Here is a 14,096-nt window from a genome sequence, read left to right on the forward strand (position 1 = left end):
CCCATCTTTTCTTTCTATGAGGATCTTTTCAGGCAGACCAGTACTCTGCAATAAGTAAACTTCTGCTAAAGAAAGCAGGACTACTTAATAATGTCTGATAAAAAAGGAAGACTTTCACAGTCTAGGACTAAAGTCACGCTGCTATAAAATATGAAACCAAATCTTTTTTTGCTTTTCCTTCAGTTGACTAAAATAGCCTGGGACAAGATGTCAATATTGAATTAAAAAGAATATTGTAAAAGGAAATGTGGATTCATAAAGAAGTATGGATTCAAAGAAAATACTTCTGACAGAAAATCCAGGTAAATGTTTTGTGGCACAACAGGAACTATGCAAAGTGTAGGGGTTTAAGGAAGAACATCTTTTAATGGTTGAAATTGGTGTTTCTGAGGCGACCATAAAGACAAAAAATTACAACAAATAATTATTAATGCAGTCTCTTCTTTGTCGTGTTTCATGCAATAATTCCTTTATTCTCATTTACATCTTTTAATACCACACAGCACTCTGAAGTTGTGAAGTACAAGTTGTAGAAAGATCAAAGTTTACTCAGATTTCCAAAAGAGATGCAGAATGTGGAAAATGACAAAGTCCTTATTATGGAGAGCCAAAATTGCAAAAAATGACTTCCATTTGCATAATCGGTGACAAAATAGAAGCCCATGTTGTTATAAAGTAAAAACATAATTATAATGCTTGCTGTTTGCTATACAAAGAATTCCATAGATAAAGAAACTTAAGTAATGTATAGTAAATGACTCAGAAGCTAATAATTTATCTTCCATCCTTAAATGTCTTTCAAAAACAATGGATGTTCATGAGACGCAATGTACTGGCAGGTCCTGGGGTCTGCTGCACCTGAATGGGGACACCGCTTGAGCGGGAGAGTGTTTTCCCTTGATGAAGAAGATACGAGTTCAGGATCCAGAATTTGTTTAGAATGTCCACTTCTCTGCTGAATTTGTCACCAGGGAACCAATTAGTGAGTCAGTACCAAATAAAAATAATTGGTTTACACTTGATCCTGGTCCGTAGACACTGAAATCAATTTGACTGTACTGTACATGATACATTTTAAAAGGTGCTGGTTTCTTGCTTAGATTGTGGATTTTAATGACACTTTAATAATCCTTCAGAAATGTATTGCTGCTTATTGCAAAAATGAATAGTGCCACTATTTCTTCAACTATAAAATTAGGTATGTTTTGTAAAAATAAAGCATATTAAATCTTCATTTTGTAGGTCAGTGTTAACAAAGGTCCTGATGTTGCTGGTGCATAAATGCAAAGGCTCATTTGCTGTCTAGAAAGTAGAAGAAATGTTACTGTTTTTCAGAAAGCAGTGGGACAAGAAAACAGGTAATACTCAAATTTCATATCTCCAAGACACCACACTTTTGTTATTAAGCCCAATTCGTCAAGCTGCAGAGAAAAGTTCTCTGGTAGACTTCATAGATAAGGCAATACATGTTCCCATTCAAGAAGGACGAGCTACTCAACTCTCAAGACCTGCACATAGCCAGACAAGGAGTGCTAACTAGTTAATCTGCTCCAGGCAATCATTTCTACTCTTGGTTCTCCCTTAAGACCACCTTCCCTTGAGAGGTGTATATACTACTATTTTTGAGATAACTATTTGCTTATTCTCTTTGTGATCCATTGAATAAAACTACTCTTCAGTTCCACTGTCTAATCTTTTATTTTATTTTGTATATCTATCTCCTGTTTTTCCAATTGTTTACAAATCTTCCCAAAGGCAAAATTTTATAATATTCAAAACTGAGACTTGTTAAAGAAAATACACATCTCCTGTGATTCTTTTAAATCTAGTGAATCAAGTCATCTTCAAGGAAAAATTTTCTCTCTACTTACACAGGAAAAAAAAAGGCATGTGAGAATCCAAGGAATCTGACATTCAGGGCTCATTAGGCAGTAACAAGATTTTAATAGAAAATAGTTACTGAAAAAATTTTGTAACTACTATGCTCTCTTTTGAAAACATGCTTTCCCACTAAAACACATATTTTAAAATTGTTTAATTTTCAGTGGATTATTTTATTTCTCTATTACATAAATGGTTATATGAATACTTTGTTTAATCATAAAATTCATTACTGAGCTAATTATCTTAGAGACAATGCAATATTTCCTTCATTTATTGTAATATGAATATATTAAGTTAGCATTTTGAATATATCCTATATATGCATAATTGTTCAGTCTTCTTTATAGTGGCAGAAATGATCAGAACAAAGGATTGTGTTACTTTCCTACATGCAAGCACTCAATCTCACAAAAAAAGAGAGAAATACTCATCTGAAGATTCTACTTTACAAAAATCATCAATTTGACTGATTCACAATTTGAAAATGGACAATCCTGCACTGTTAAGTTTACAGTTTTCTAGACCTTCTGCAGAAGATAGAATGGATGCAGATGAATCCCTGGCTATTGGGATCTCATGAAATTGTATAAGGTATCAGATGTGATAGTATATGTAACATATTTGGCATAATCTTGGCACATAGTAAAAGCTTCAGAGTTAGCAGCAGCTCCAGAATCTCTGTGTAAAACAGCTTAGGATCATCAATCTGATTGAAAGTAAAATAAGAAGACATTCTGACCTGTGGTTTTTAAATAAGTGTATTGCTTTTATCTTTTTTTTTTTATGTGCCTGGGAAGGGGGGGCTGGTGAAAACTATGGGTGAAGTGAAAAATTCTCCCCCACAGGCCACATCAATGGCACCTATAATTATTTTTAAAAAGGCTTCCACTTAGGGAAGATAGGATCAGGCATTCATTCATTCCTGTTTATGTACAAGGTGACACGGACACTAATATCTAAAACACAGAGGCCTGAACCACCTCTACAGTTTTGCTAAAACTCCACTCAAACACTGTCCACAATTATATTATTTTTTCTCTATACTCTGAGTAATTTAGTTTTACTGTGGTGAACACTATTTTATTCTATTCTTTTGTGTTGTAATAAAATTTTAGCTCACAAATTTTAACTGTTCAGCTGGCTTCCATATTAAACATCCAGGGTACACACCTTGGTTTTGGACAGTACGTGTCCAGCCTGTCTATATGTAGCAATCCTGTATTTATATTACGGTTATCTTCATTTTAAATTTCATTTTACTTCAGTGTTTACTCGAAATGGCATATTTTATCTCTATCATATATTATTGGGTTTTTAGTTTCTTATTAATTTCTAGCTTGTCTTTTTATTTTCCCCAGTAAATTTTAATCTCCCCAATATCTACCACTTTCAATATTACAAAAGCTTTTCTAGTCAACATGTTAAATTATTATTTTTATTTTTTAAGTAATTAACTAGAAATTATCAAGAAATGAAATCAGTATTTTGAACAATACTGTATGTTGTAACTTTTCAAAGGTGACAATTTTATCTTTTATCTCAAATTTCATATCTCTCAGAATAAAGATATAATACAGTGATCTGCTTGATATTCATAGGTATTATTTACTCATTAGTCTTCATTTATGTCTTTGTTTATAATAAGCATCTCAAAACTTCAAGGACATATTTAAAAATGATAATTGGCTTGATGTGTCCAGAAAGAGTTACAACCTAATTTATAACCCCTCTTTGATAAAATGAAAACAAGTCATATATAAACTAACATTACAGAAGCAATATACATATATAAATATATGTATTTAGTATATACTTACTTATTTTGTTTTCTTTGATCTGCAGGCACAGTATGAAATCATGAAAGCAACAAACATCACCATACCAACACTGAGTAAGGCAATTTCTACCGCACCAAGGAGTTTTATTTTTCCAGTCACTTTGCTTCTGAACATTGCTGCCTTCTCATCACCAATGGTACCAGTCTGTAATCAAGTTAACATGATTATTAGCATTATTAGCATTATTTGTGTAGATCAGTGGAGCAAAATACTTAAAATTCTCTACTTATGTATCACTCTTTTCTCCAAACACTCATATAGTTATTAGTCATCTGTATCTATAATACAAGCCACTGAAATCCCCTTCCCTTGTTAAAGAAGACAGTAGGTGCCAAGGTAGAATACAGAGTGAAATATAATCTTCTTCCTTTTAGACATGTTCTCTGGCACTCCACAATACACTAGTCTCCACTGATCTTTAGAACTGTCTTTTTAAAATCTTTCACAATTTTCCAAAGTATATTTTCTAGTGACAGAGGAAAATGACAAGGGTCTACTATTTCATTCCCTCTAAAGACTTATGTAATGCATTTCCTAATTCTATGGCTAATCAATTTCATTTGTTTACACTAAAAATAATCTTGTCAGGCAATAGGAGAGAGACCTAAACCTGCTCTAACCTGGCTTTTTTAAGCTTGGTTGGCTTTTATTAACTATAATATTCAGTGAGTCTTGAATTATTTGGAGTTAGGTGAATTCAATGACTCTTTCCTAACACAAGTACCATGAGAAGAAAAATCTGTTTAATAGGTGCATTTTGAAATTAATCTAAAATGATAAAAAAGTGCTTCATCTTTCTAAAAGTAAACTGAAAACTAACACAAATTTGGTGCTTCCGTGTGGGTTGGTTCTCTCAAATAGCTATAATTAATAATATATAAACTCATCTATATAGCCAATGAAAACATACAACTTCAAATACTATACATATACAGCATGGGGCAAAAGTAGGTTTACAGCTGTTTGTATGGAGAACAATACAATAATTAATAAATAATAATACAAGAATAAACTCTCTGTTTCATGTACTCACAACTATAAACCTTTCTGCCTCATGCTGCATATTCAATTTTGAAAGATTAGAAGCATGTTTACATACAACAAGGTTTACTGTCTTTAATGACTCATAGATTAAAAATACCAACCTCATTAAGCCACAGAACAGGCACTATGTAGTTCCTAGTCAGATGCTTTAAAGCCCTGAAACATAAATAAAAAATAAAAGTATATTATTATATATAACAGAAATTTTAGTAGTTATCAGTGTAAAAATATTCAGAAATTAGTTGTTCTTGCAACTTGATTGAGTTCCTTGGTTTTTGTTCCCTGTAATGAGTCTTGTAAACTTTAATAAGGCTGTTTCTTAGACATATTTCTTTCTAAAAACCTTTATAACACATATTTATAATTAGGTTCACTTTTTCTAAGCACACATTTTAAACAAATTTGTTTAAAGGGGAAGTGCATGTTCTAGAAACTATTGTCACACAAATATTTGGAAAGCTAGCAAAATGAGAGGTGCCACCAAATACTTCAAATCAGCCCTGGCTGGTGTAGCTCAGTGGATTGAGCATGGGCCTGCAAACCAAAGGGTCAAGGTTCAATTCCCAGTCAGGGAACTGGTTGCAGGCCAGTTCCCAGCAGGGGGTGCATGAGAGACAACCATACATTGATATTTCTCTCCCTCTCTCCTTCCCTTCCCCTTTAAAGATAAATAAAATCTTTTTAAAAAATACTTCAAAACATTCCAAAATATACATAAATATCATTTCAGTGAACCCCATATATACTTCTAAATTACAAATGAAAGTTATAAGCATTTAATAATTATAATTCAATGGCATTCAAGCCAAAGAGAAGTTGAATTTTTTATTATTTCCACTTACTTTCATAGATTTGCTCATCATATTTTTAAAAGAAAATACTAAGAATCACCTGGCTGGCATAGCTCAGTGGACTGAGCGTGGGCTGCGAACCAAAGTGTCACAGGTTCGATTCCTAGTCAGGGTACATGCCTGGGTTGCAGGCCATGACCCCCAGCAACCCCACATTGATGTTTCTCTCTCTCTCTATCTCCCTCCCTTCCCTCTCTAAAAATAAATAAAATTTTAAAAATCCAAAAAAAAAAAAGAAAATACTAAGAATCACGTACTGATAACCTTGGTCAGGAGACTTACTCAATTTTTTTTGTTGTCTTGACCAATATGTTGACCTGCAGCCGTTTTGCAAATTGTAAAGTGAATCCAGTTATCTAAAGAAAGAACAAACTAAAATTATTATTAAGTTAACTTTAAAACATCCTTTTATAATATCCAAAATATATTTCTACTGCTATATAGAACTTAAGGTGAAACTGTTCTACTTGAAACTTGTAAAATATATTAAATAATTAGCTGGACATACTAAATATTTCCTATATAACTATCCATAATCCCATCAGCTGCATAAGCATATAGACAGGCACCTGCACACACGCGCACACAGACATGCACATACAAGTACATACACATAGAACTCCTTTGCCCAGCCTAATTTCAAGCCCTCATTTAGATTTGTAATATTTACCAGAAATGGTTTTGGGGAATCAACAACAACAATATCAGTACTGAAACATAAGAGCTTATTCAGTTTATTTAGTTCCTAAACTATGCATAGTCAAATATATATTCAGTTAGAATCCATGCATCATCAGTTTAATACTATCATTATTTCAAATAAAATATTACTACTAAAATTCTGGCCTTTCATTTAATTTTTGAAAATGGAAATATAAACGCAATTTGAAAATGGGAATATAAAAGCAATTTAAAAATTAAAACTATGTGCTCATAGGATTTTTTATATTTTGACACTAAGTATAATAATTCTTGCCCTAAATTCATACATATACCCATAAAATTTCCTTTGATCCACATAATATACTGTCTCTTCATACAAGCAATACTTGCAGTTAACTATAAAATAAGCATAAACTAACAATTTATATCAAACTGTTGTAAGCCAATTAGAATTATTACTATAAGGGGTACTAATAGGTACTTCTGACCTATTAACCATTGAAAGTGCTTAAAAAGTTCTTTAATTTTAAAAAGTAAAATTTTTTGCTGTATTTTCCTGTATATAATGTGCACCCACATTTTAGTACTACCCATGTACAATGTGCAACCTTATTTTTCCTTCAAAACTTCAGGCAAAAGAATGTGCATTATACACAGCAAAATATGGTAAATTCCCTTGATATGTTATAAAAGCAATTGAAAAAAATTAATGTAGTTTTCACTGAAATAAAGGTACTAATCAAGACTGTGATTCAATAAATGTGATTGACAAGGAATTTATTTTTTCTTTAACTTCATTTTAAAAAACAGCATTAAAGAAGGCAGATCAATGGTATATTTGCTTACAGGTTCAACATCTAAGTATGTGCTGTGATCTTCTTCAATTGGGTTGAGACCGACAATGTTTTCTGAAATTTCAGGACTTGCATGTAGGAAATGAGGAAGCGAAATGATCACAGGTTTTCCTGAAAACAAGTTTTTAAAATAATTAGAAATAAATTATTTTCCTGATTTCACATACCACTCATAAAAGATTCCTTGAAAATACAACTTTTAAAATTTTAAAAATGCATAGTTGTGTTTGAACACAAATTTCAGGGGTGAGGGTGAAGAATTATAACATCTGATTACTATTGTACAAAAGTAAAGTACAAAATTCTACATCATCCTACTAACCAGTCAGTTGATATCTGCTGTTTGTTCCTTAAGTGTTAATTTTTACTATGTAAGTTTTGGCTGATGAACACAGTTTCAACCATATATGTTCATGTTATAGGCAGTAATATTTCTATGGATTGAGAATTAATTAATTTAAGAGGTTTTTCTTTCTTTATTCACACTTCTCCAATATGAAGAAGGTGAATAAAACAAGACAGATCCCAAATTATGCATAAGTCAATTTTTGTCTTGGAGACATACTAAAATATATATTTATTATTATTTACTATTTTCAAGAAAAGAAAAATGGCAGATGCATAAATTGGGATGCTCAAAGTATTTTGGGAATTATTTTTCTTTTATTCTAAATCTAAAAAAAGCACAAGTATTCTACATAGCAAAGGAAACCATCAAAAAAAAAATAGAGAGAATGGGGAGAAAATATTTGCAGACCAGATATCTAATAAGTATATAAAATCTAAAAATCCAAGATCTACAAGGAACCCATACAACTCAAAAAGAAAAAGAGCAAATAAATGTATAAATACACAAATACATACATAAATAATTTAAAAAATGGAAAAGAGCCTAAACAACCATTTCTAAAATAGCACAGGGGTATATTCGTATGATTTTACCTAATAATTAATTTTTGCTGCACTGAAATGCAATTGGAACCTCAAACACAACATCAAAACAGAAATTGCCTACCATCACCCTTACTTTCTGTCCTTATTGCATTCTCGCCTTAAATTTTTGGTGGAAAGGGATCCTGGGTAAAGGCAATATTTTAAAGATGCTGTAAAGTATGCCATGAACTGCAATATTGAGAACATTTACTCACCTTGTTTGCATTTGCTAATGTCTAACAAACCAGAATATGTACAATTATTTGTGGTCTGTATGTCTAGGCAGAAACAATGGTTATCCGGATTTTGAACTGGAGATGCAAAGGCCTTGGGTGGAAGACCAAATCTATACACAGAAATTCCTTTCAGATCATGTTCGGCTGTGAACACAGCATAGATGGACCTAAATGCAGAGAAGACAGAGCTTCATTCCAGGGAACTGAACTACAATCTGGAGATTCACTTTATCTTATTTTCAGATTTATGTTCTTGCTTTAACTTAGCAAAATCCAATAAACTCATTAGAATTCCTTATTTCTTTTTAAGAAATTCTTATAAAATTTTAAGGCATATCAGAACCCAACACCTTAGTATGAGCTATTTTTACCTTTATTTTCAAAAGCTTCTAAAAATAGTTTTTGCTTGTGAAGTACCATGGTGTATTGATACTAAAGCCATTTCTCACAATTTATTTTCTTTATAGATTAAATACCTATATGACTGCTTCACATCATTTTTCTGTGTGCAATGAAATAAAAATAAAATGTCTGAGGCCCTGGCTGGTTTGGCTCAGCAGATTGAATGCCAGCCTCCTAACCGAAGGGTCACTGGTTCAATTCCCAGTCAGGTCACATGCCTGGGTTGCAGGCCAGGTCCCTGGGGGCCTGCGAGAGGCAACTGCATATTGATGTTTCTCTCCCTCTCTTTCTTTCTCCCTCCCCTCTCTCTATAAGTAAATTCTTAAAAAAAATAAAATGTCTTTCAAAACCATCATGGAGAGAAAGGCCATTTGCTCGCAGTGGTGTGTGCATATTAGTACTTGATATATCCTATAGTCCATCACATACCAGGTGTCCACCATAACCCAGGTAACATGCTGGGGCTCAATAAGTATTTCTTCCAATCTCCATATAACTTGATATGAAAAAAATACTGCTTTAATTTCACAGATGAGGAAAAAATTCAAAGATTGTAAATACTTGCTCACAACCACATAACCTTTGGGAACAGGGCTAGGATTCAAGCATATTACTTTGGGATCCAATGCTGTGTGGTATCTACTAGGCCCCGTCAGTTTGAAAAAGATGCTGTAGTAAAGGTGGAGCACATTAATCAACATAGTTCTATGAGTGACATCATCTTCTTTGGGCATCTTTAGAAAAACTGGGCATGGAAGGCTAGACTTGACTGTGATTAAACATAATACTAGTTTAATGAAAGAAAGAAAGAGTCCTAGCTTAGAAATGATAAGAAGAGAATGATTTATATTATGCAAAATATCCTATAATTTTTATTGTATTTTGTTGCTTATGCTATTAATAAACACATTATGATTTCCATATTGTATTTGTTCTTAATAAGTCAAGAGAAGTTTCACTAAGTGTATCTCATTTTTCTCAAGTAATATCACTAAGTATGAGATTCTTGTTCTGTATTTTGTTACCTGGAGTATAAAGTTCTGACTCAGAAATATATCAGTGTCTTTGTCTTACCTGCAAATGTCAGAGGAAAAGAATCGCAGAACCCGAGTCTTCTCCACAAAAGGAGGAAATGAGGCTGCATCTATTTAAAAATTAATCCAGTGACAAGGGGTTAGATGTAATGTGTATCTTCAAAAAATCTAGAAATCTCTATTTCATCATGAACAACTAAATAATGCAAATATTATTTGTAATTTTAAAACTCTCTAGTAGCCACATTTTTAAAAAATAAAAAGAAACAAGTATGCTTTATTTAACCCAATATATCCAAATACTGTCATTTAAACATGTAGTACAGTGGCATCATTGTTACCATGAAATTGATTTAGAACTCCTTTTTGGTTTGCATTATATGTTTTATAGTAATTCATTCATCTGCTCTAAGGGCTAATTTTTTTTAAATCATTTTTTAAGTTTCTCTCATTGAACAAAATTTTTTGCAAGTGGTTTGAAAACATATCCATCAAGTTAGAAAGGACATTTTTTTAATTTATTGAATTTCTGCTATGTTTATGCTTATGGCACACACTGGGTATATGAAGAAATAAGGAGATAACCCCTCTGATTCCTCCTTAAGAAAATATCACCAAAATCAGCCACTACTGAATGTTTTTATTTAAAATGATAAATTCTATCCTTAAATTATGAATTTCAGGTTCTTTTTCTGCTAAGTCTCCAACCTTATAATGTCATTGCTTTTCATTTATAGTCTTGAGATAAGTAAAGTATAACAAGATCACAGTGAACTTGATCCTGGCATTCAGAAAATTGGATATTAAAGATTAGCTTAAACTCCTCAGATAGGTCCCTGAATGGGCATTGTCCACAACTGCTTTCCCAACACCTAAACCGTGAAAGAAAAATAATGCACTGAAAAGCTTTAAAAATCTATCTGAAATATCACTGAAGATGATATCATAATAGTACCTGCCATTACCATTGGCCATGGCTGCCAAAGATAGCTGATATTAGAGGGCATTAAAAAACATTTAAATGTATATCAGTATTTGTATTTTATGTCTCTTCAAACTTACTGAAGAAGGTAGAGGAAGCATTTTTAAATTATGATGAAAACACATTGGAACTTCTGTTTCATTTGTCTCTTTTTCCCTAGTGCCATTACCAAGAGTCTGTCTCACAGGTATCACATCAGAGTACCCTGCACTCCCCAATTTACCTCCACTCCTGGTTTGTTTTACTTCTGTTTTCTTCTTGGATACTTTAATTTCATTCCAGTTGCTCATTTATTTATACTATTGTCATTAATGATTTCTCTAGCTTCTTTTTTAAAACTTCTCTACTTCTTAGCTTTGGACAGAAATGTTTAATGACATTTGTTTTTCTTAAAGCCAAAAAGGACCCTTTAGTATTTAGGAAAAGCACAGCATATTTCACTCTGCATCTAAGACTGGAGTATTATACTCATACAAATACAAGAGCTAGTAGTATTGGCACACTTTACAATTTGTCTGCAGAAATGCTCTACTTAGAAATTTCTTCCTTTCTTTCATTTACCCCCATGGCTCAAAGCTTTACAAACAAACCTCAGTGTTTTGGGGTTTTTTTTCCTGTTTTTCTGTAGGGAAGTGATAACAACATTAAATAAAACTGCCAAAGTCAACAATACTTAGGTATCCTTTTTTAGTCCCTATTTTCTGCATAACTTTGTATTTAATGTTCATCTTTATTATATTGTTTTCCTACAGGGTATTGCCTCATCAACTTTGTGAACATCATTCTTCTGCCTCTACTTAGTTGTGAAAAGCTTACCTCTGATTTTAATTACTCATGGTATTCAATTCCCATTGCTCTTTAAAATCTTAATTATTTTTTTAAGATTTTATTTATTTATTTTTTAGAGAGGGAAGGGAGGGAGAAAGAGAGAGAGAGAGAGAAACATCAATGTGGGGTTGCTGGGGGTCATGGCCCACAACCCAGGCATGTACCCTGACTAGGAATGGAACCTGCGACACTTTGGTTCACAGCCCTAGCTCAATCCACTGAGCTACACCAGCCAGGGCTAAAATCTTAATTCTTAAATTAATAGGCATTTGTGTGCTTTGCTTTTCTGCAAGGAGTACACTCGGCCATATTTAACCACACTATAAGTTCATAGTATTGTCTTTTTCCCAATTCTAATTCAGAGTGTCCATCTTTTCATACATTTGTCATGGCTCATAAACATTTAAACTTGTTTTGTGTCCTTTTCTCTCTTAGAATAACCACCTTATTCAAAATAGATGGCTCTGTTTCGCAACTTCATTGATTCTACCTCAGCTTGAGGTTTAAAACCTCACTTGGAATTATGATGTACCTTTTATAAGTATTTTGGTATTTTTTATATTTTTCAATGTTCAATTATTACCTATGCAGTATTTGCAAAAGATGTGAATAGTAACCAGTTGTCTAAGTTTTTTTTAACACCTTCTATCACCAAAGAGGAAATTCATTAAGTAAAGTTTCTACAAAGCAAATATTTCCCTAGTAATTCAATAAAGGTTAATCCTTGATGGTTAATCTTTAGAAATTTTATCACATTAAACAGGTATTTACTAAACCTATATAAGAATAGAGAGTCTGAAGTATATTCTGGGGATATAAAGTTAGGTAAACATGTAATCTAATCTTCAGAATCCTGTGGGTATTGATGGTGAATTTGTGGGAGAGGGACATGGGTTCATTGTGATTATTACAAAAGAAATGCTCTTACCTGTACCATTAACCATGTCACAATAACTTGACCAATAACCGAGAGTCCTTATGAATAAAAAGAAAGAAATAAACAAACATTCTCATTTCAAGAGCACTTTTCTCATGTTACTTCATCTATTATGATGCAATACTTCTGCTAAGATAAAGTTTAGGTGTGACAAATGCTAAGTTTAAGAAATGTTCTAAATCTTTCAGTCCATATTTTCTTTGAAGTCTTCATCTTATTGAAATAGATTAAGTGACTGGTACCATTAAGTAGCTAGATTATAAAATAAACTGCTTAAATAGAAACCATTTGGAATAGACAGTTCTGAAAAAAGAAAATGGAGAAATGTTGATCAGAAATTCAGATCTCTTCTTAAGAGATTTTTTTCCAATTGTAGAAATAAATTATTTGGTATTATATTGAGTGTTCAAACTGAATAGGAGGAAAATAGTAAGTGCTAACTGATGTAAGCTCTGTATGAGGGAAAACAGGGGAGTGGGTAGGAAGAAAGAAAGAGAAGCAGATGGTTGATCAATAGGGATAAGAACCATGTAGATAATCAATTTATATATTTGCCTCCTTTTAACTCTGGCATGAACTGGCATTAAAGTAGGACAGAGTTTATTAATTTATACTGAGCTGTCTAGATAAGATTGAAAGCTATATATGTATGCGTGTGTATATGTATATATATATGCAATAACAAACATAGTAGTAATAGTTTCTCTGTATCCTCAGCCACCTTTGGTGATGGAAAAATGTTTTTTTTTCTTATTCCTAACATATCAGCCAGTGAGATGTCAGTGCAAGCTGATGCTTCTTTTTAAAAACAGAATAAGCTGTCAATCATGCTCAGTGTTGCTGTGACCAGTTAAACTAACCTTATCATCATCTTAAACTGATGGAAAATTCTTCCTCCAATTAGGAGCACTTAGTAACCAGAGGGGAGGTGGGAGGCGTTAATGGGGGGAAGCAGGGAAGGGACTTTAGAAACGACTATAAAGGACAGGTGGACAAAACCAAGGAGGGGTGGAATCAGGGGAGGGAGGTGGGAATGGCTCGGGGTAGAGCGGTGGGGGGGAAATGCAGACAACTGTACTTGAACAACAATAAAATTTAAAAAAAAAAAACTACAAAAAAGGAACACTTAGCAACCCCCCTCAAAATCTTGCTGTAATATTGAAATGGAGAAAATGTTCATGTTCCTCAATATATAAACAGTGATGTGGTTTCCCCTGAAATGAACATTGAGAAGTGTTTGTTTTGCTCTACTGGACTTTTTTATAAAAATATGTGACTATGGACTCTGTAGAAGAAAAAGTACTACACTAGTGAGTATGTAACTGTTGTAGTAAATTTTTATGTAGGGACTCTGGTATGAGGAAATGATTAATATTAACAAAAATATTTAATCTCTTCCAAATTTGAATATTTTTTTCAGGAAATAAGTGATTAAAAGCATATTTATTAACTTTGAGGAGAAGAAAAGCCTTTCTTCCCTGACATTTATTAGGGTTCTTCTTATTTACACATATGATAAATAACCTATATTTCAGCTGCACAGGCAGGACTGAGGAAAAGAAAATCATGACTATAAGAACATGTCCCATTCCATTACTACTTTAAAGGAG

General features: G+C 32.7%; 1 protein-coding gene across 7 annotated transcripts in view; it reads right to left on the bottom strand.

The window, feature by feature from the left end:
• Positions 1-346: 346 nt before the first annotated feature.
• CD36 (CD36 molecule) overlaps positions 347-14,096 on the bottom strand; it is a 79,430-nt gene continuing 65,680 nt past the window's right edge. For 6 of the 7 annotated variants that reach the window (XM_036010699.1, XM_036010701.1, XM_028525509.2 and 3 more), the window contains 8 exons: positions 12,478-12,524; positions 9,780-9,849; positions 8,283-8,470; positions 7,127-7,245; positions 5,900-5,973; positions 4,868-4,922; positions 3,702-3,866; positions 347-1,302 (listed from right to left, as the gene is read on the bottom strand). In XM_036010699.1, coding sequence (XP_035866592.1) covers positions 3,702-3,866; positions 4,868-4,922; positions 5,900-5,973; positions 7,127-7,245; positions 8,283-8,470; positions 9,780-9,849; positions 12,478-12,524 — 718 coding nt within the window. In that variant the 3' untranslated portion in view covers positions 347-1,302. The remainder of the gene's footprint in view (positions 1,303-3,701; positions 3,867-4,867; positions 4,923-5,899; positions 5,974-7,126; positions 7,246-8,282; positions 8,471-9,779; positions 9,850-12,477; positions 12,525-14,096) is intronic. The other variant, XM_036010702.1, reaches the window with a different exon arrangement.

This window comes from Phyllostomus discolor, chromosome 10 (genome assembly GCF_004126475.2).
Source record: "Phyllostomus discolor isolate MPI-MPIP mPhyDis1 chromosome 10, mPhyDis1.pri.v3, whole genome shotgun sequence".
Taxonomy (NCBI): Eukaryota; Metazoa; Chordata; class Mammalia; order Chiroptera; family Phyllostomidae; genus Phyllostomus; species Phyllostomus discolor.